This window comes from Theobroma cacao, chromosome 5 (genome assembly GCF_053813885.1).
Source record: "Theobroma cacao isolate CCN51 chromosome 5, ASM5381388v1, whole genome shotgun sequence".
Classification (NCBI taxonomy): Eukaryota; Viridiplantae; Streptophyta; class Magnoliopsida; order Malvales; family Malvaceae; genus Theobroma; species Theobroma cacao.
The window spans coordinates 43,791,715-43,796,489 of NC_142643.1; the positions used below are offsets into that span (position 1 = coordinate 43,791,715).

The window sequence follows — 4,775 nt, forward strand, 5'->3', positions numbered from 1 at the left end:
GAAATTAACATGAGAAGATGGAAAATCATATGCAATTTCCAGATCTTGTACTGTTAAATAAGTAACATTCAACAAGGATGGTGAAATGTCAGGAAAGTGATAGATAGTGTAGACGTATACCATTGGATAAGAGCCCATACAGTTTAAGAGTAGATATAGAATTCTAAAGTCAAACGAGAGATTGGTTGCCTGACTTTCAGATGCAACCTACACTCTGAAAACATCACAGACAGAAATATGACAACTTCCAAGACCAATTTTTCAATAATGTCAGCATAAGGATGAGAAAAATAAGGCAGCATAATGAATAAATGATTGAAACTTTTTTGGAGATTAATTAATGATTCTTCTTGAAAAGTCTTTACCTGCTAGTTAATGAAAATATTGACCTGGTCATTGCCCTGCATCTATTTTTTTTTTTTTTCTTTTTGAAAAGCCACTGGCCTCCATCTATAAGTAGCACTGTCTGCCATACAAAGTTTCTCACTCTTCTCCAAAACCAACAGCATACAACTAGCTAACGCAAAGTAAGCGAAGCTTAGCTGGTATATCATAATGAAAGGAATGCGCTGCTTCCTTGTTGCTTTTACCCTCTTGGCTTTTGCTAACTCATTAGCATCGGCCTTTGACCCTAGTCCTCTCCAGGACTTTTGTGTGGCTATCAACGACACCAAGAATGGCGGTAGGCATTTAGTTTAATTATGTTTTCAGGACTTTATGTTATATTCATGATGCCAATGCCTGAGCTGAAGAACTTTCAGCTTAGGAGGAATTTTTTTTTAATAATATAATAGCATAGCTATAAGGTACAATACTTTTTGCATGGGATGATATACATATATCAACTAACCTGTCTTTCCTGCAGTGTTTGTAAATGGGAAGTTCTGCAAGGACCCCAAGCTCGCAGTAGCAGATGACTTCTTCTATTCAGGCCTCAACATGCCAGGAAACACATCAAATCCAGTTGGATCAAATGTCACTACTGTCAATGTTGACCAAATACCAGGACTTAACACCCTTGGCATATCTCTGGTTCGAATTGACTATGCACCTTATGGTGGCCTAAACCCCCCTCACACCCACCCCCGAGGCACTGAAATCCTAGTGGTCGTGGAGGGCACACTCTATGTTGGTTTTGTTACATCCAACCCAGAGAACCGTCTCTTCACTAAAGTCCTATACCCTGGAGATGTTTTTGTTTTCCCAATTGGTTTGATCCACTTCCAGTTCAATATAGGGAAAACTGAGGCTGTCGCCTTTGCTGGTCTCAGCAGCCAAAATGCAGGGGTTATAACTATTGCTAATGCAGTCTTCGGCTCAGACCCACCAATCAATCCCGATGTTCTCACAAAGGCCTTCCAGTTGGACAAGAATATGGTTGCCTATCTTCAGTCCCGGTTCTGGTCAGATTAAAAACTAATTTAAGAGCCAAATTAAAACCCAAAAGTTTGTTGCTTGTTTTGAATAATGCTGCAATTCATTTTCTAAATGAAAGTCATATTATTCTACTTACTGTAATACAATAAACAGGCTGATGGACCTCTCCAGTCTCCTCTGTCCTTGTGATCATTCTGGGTATAAAAATCAGAACATATATTGCAATTTGCAATCTCTCTCTCTCAAGCTCACATGTGTATGCAAGGTAAAAAGCAGGATAGAATTTTACAGAAACAAATCAAGTAACTGTGAAACATTAAACTTTGTATTCTTTTGCGACAGTGTCAAAACATAGAGCAAAAATAAGAGGTTGATTACCCAATGGTATAAACATTGTATGATGAAGAGGTTCAGATATGAGGAACTTCAATGGCAAGACGAGTTGATTAGTTGTTAGACAATCTAGAATTGGAATATATCCATAAGGATACTAAAGAGTTAAATCTGTAATGACTTGATTTTATGACTTGGTAAAGTCAGTTGCTTCATCTAGGCATAGCTATCAACTTCATCCGTTAGCTCAGGGCCTTGCACACAATCAAGATGTTGGTCACTTGCTCCTTTACTTTTTTTTCTGTTTTCTGCCTTTTTTCAGTAATTCAGTTGTTTTAGCAATTGAATGATCTTACAAGAACTCATGAGTCATGACAAATTTGAAGGAAAATTTCAGGCATGAGACAAGTCCCTATAAATGTCAAGAGAAATACTTCTGTTCTTAATTTCTAGTGGCATCTAATTAACTGCATATGCTTCTTTGCCTAATTTTAATCTGATGACTAGGTAGAAGCTGTCATGAAAATATGAACTCTTCTCAGAACACATTGTACGATAAACTGCCATTTCCAAATGAAGATTAATCACAAAGGATACATATATAATGTCAGCCACAAATTTGTATTAAATAATAACATGTGATCACTCAATATGATTCAAAGTCTTTGAAGTTACGGAAGTATTCAAGTTTACCGTTTTTCACGTGTGGAAGACTGACTAGGCAAATTTCAGTCGTTACACAGTCACAATCGGAAGTTGCAATCCATTAAACAGGATCTGCATAGTATAATCTGTTGATAATTTTTTGTAGCTCAATGTCATTATCACCTACCAATACTTTTAACAACTATTCTTATTGTTCATTAATGATGTTATGCAAGATAATTAATCACTTGCTATTTTGCCATTTGGCTTCCTTGGTTAGTTCACCAAATAAAGAAATCACCGAGTGACCTCAATGTTCAAAGATTATTCATGTCTGTAACAGTTAAAACTGAGTCATCACCCACAGTTCTTGAAACAGTTTCTTCCAGCCATGGTTGTGCCAATTCTAAGATCAATTCAAAGCAGCCCCAATTAATTTTTGGCTAATTGAAGATGCCTGAGTCTAGCATGGTTAATTGAACTTGCAAAAAAATTATTAATGTTGTGAATGTGATAAGCACAGATGTAATATGTTTGACTATTAATGAACATGTCAGATTAGACTTTGACAACTGAAAATATATAATATGTTGATTAGTTAGAAACCTTCAATGTGGCATAAGTTTTTGTTTCATTAGCACTTCTTAGATCATGCTAATTATAAAGAATGAATTGAGTTCAACGGACAACTTATTTACTTAGGAAACATTCATTTGCTACCTAACCCAAAATTTTTTATAAATGTTTGTAGTTTCAAAGAAGTGGCAATTAAGTTATGGCTTTTTCATGTATAATGTGGAGAATTATACCCCAACTGCAGGTTGTCAAATATATATGAACTTGTTTCTAGCATTTCTTTCCACAAAGGCAACACAGAATCAATCAACGCATAAAAACTTCAATCCAAAAAGAAAAATATAGGAAAGATTCATAGAAGTCTTAAGAGAATTAAGACCTGTTCCACGACAATATTAAAATGGTGTAAGCCATGGATGAGGAAAACGGGACTAGAAAATAGAAAATAGAAAATAACTAGTTGTAAAGGCACATGGCCAGTAGTCACCAGCTTCATTGAGAGGAAACAAGGACCATTTCATTTGTTTTACTCTAAACAATCATTTGTTCAAAGTGCTATCCATCATGATAATATCTGACAAGAAATATTGCTATGATGAAAAAGAGAGCATCACGCTTGTTAACAGATTTATAGTAATTTTGAATTCATGATTTTGACTAGCTGATTCTAATTTTAGTTTTTTTTTCTTTTAGTTCTTATTATAGAATTAAAATTTTCGGTGTTTTTAGGTTAATTGCAATTAATTTAAAAAGAAACAATTACAATTTGTAGATTCAAGTACAAAAAGATTTATATTGTACTTAAATTTTGACATATTGTCATTATTGAGGATGGTGTTCAACTACAAGTTGATTTTAAGAATTAATTTTCAAATTCAAATTATATCTATCATACCATCTTGGGAAGTTAATACAATTATAAATCTATATAGATTATAAATTAAATCAACGTGATTTATTAGATTACCATACAATCATTGTATTGTTATCTTGATTCTTTCTTAAATCATTGAGAATCCTTTATATATGTATATCTTATTACATATGTCATCTACTATTTTTTTTTTTTGAAAGTTATGTCATCTACTACTCGGAGATAAAAAAAAATGTCATGCCTCAATCCCTAGTCATGACACGACCATATTACCTTGACATTAGGTCCCAAAGTAATACAAAGCCTTTCCTTTCATCATACTTATAATAGTCCAAAATTGAAGTCATAATAATAATTATGTTCCAACATATTCGCATAATTAATGATTAAGATCTGACTAATGTCTTCAAGAAAAATAAATAAATATCTAGAAACTTAAATATCCATTGCACATAGTATGTGTTTCAAAGTAGTTAACAATGTCTTGACACTAGGACAAACTTCTCAATTTATTCTCTTAGCTCCCATGATCTTAAGGTTCATATCTTTAGTCATCTGCAAAATATAATAAAGGAATAAGCAAATCACGGCTCAGCAAGTATAGCCACACACACCTTACCAGATCAAGCATTGTTTTCAATATAACATATAAGTCATTCAAGGGCATTTCAATAAATCATGCTTCCAAATAGTTAAAGAATCATTATATACAAAAATGGATAACATATTGAGTTCTTAAATCATTGATCATCATATATTATTTTTGAAATATCATTCTAGCAAATCATAGATTCAATTTTTTAAACTCGTAAAATTTCATCATCTTAGCTATTGTCACTATTATATCCCATGACAAGCGCCGTATTGACTAATCATTTTCGTGATCATTACTAACTATTATATCCCGTTAGTAAGACCGTGTGCTAACTATTATATCCTGTTAGCAAGGCCGTAGAACTAGTTCTGGTGT

At 33.6% G+C, this 4,775-nt stretch overlaps 1 protein-coding gene across 1 annotated transcript; it reads left to right on the plus strand.

Moving 5' to 3' along the window:
• The first annotated feature begins 470 nt into the window (after positions 1–470).
• LOC18599989 (germin-like protein subfamily 1 member 13) lies at positions 471–1,609 on the plus strand. Its single transcript, XM_007030211.3, has 2 exons — positions 471–682; positions 866–1,609. Exons 1-2 carry the CDS (start codon positions 556–558, stop codon positions 1,411–1,413), a joined length of 675 nt encoding a protein of 224 aa, XP_007030273.3. The 5' UTR covers positions 471–555; the 3' UTR covers positions 1,414–1,609.
• The last annotated feature ends 3,166 nt before the right edge of the window (positions 1,610–4,775 follow it).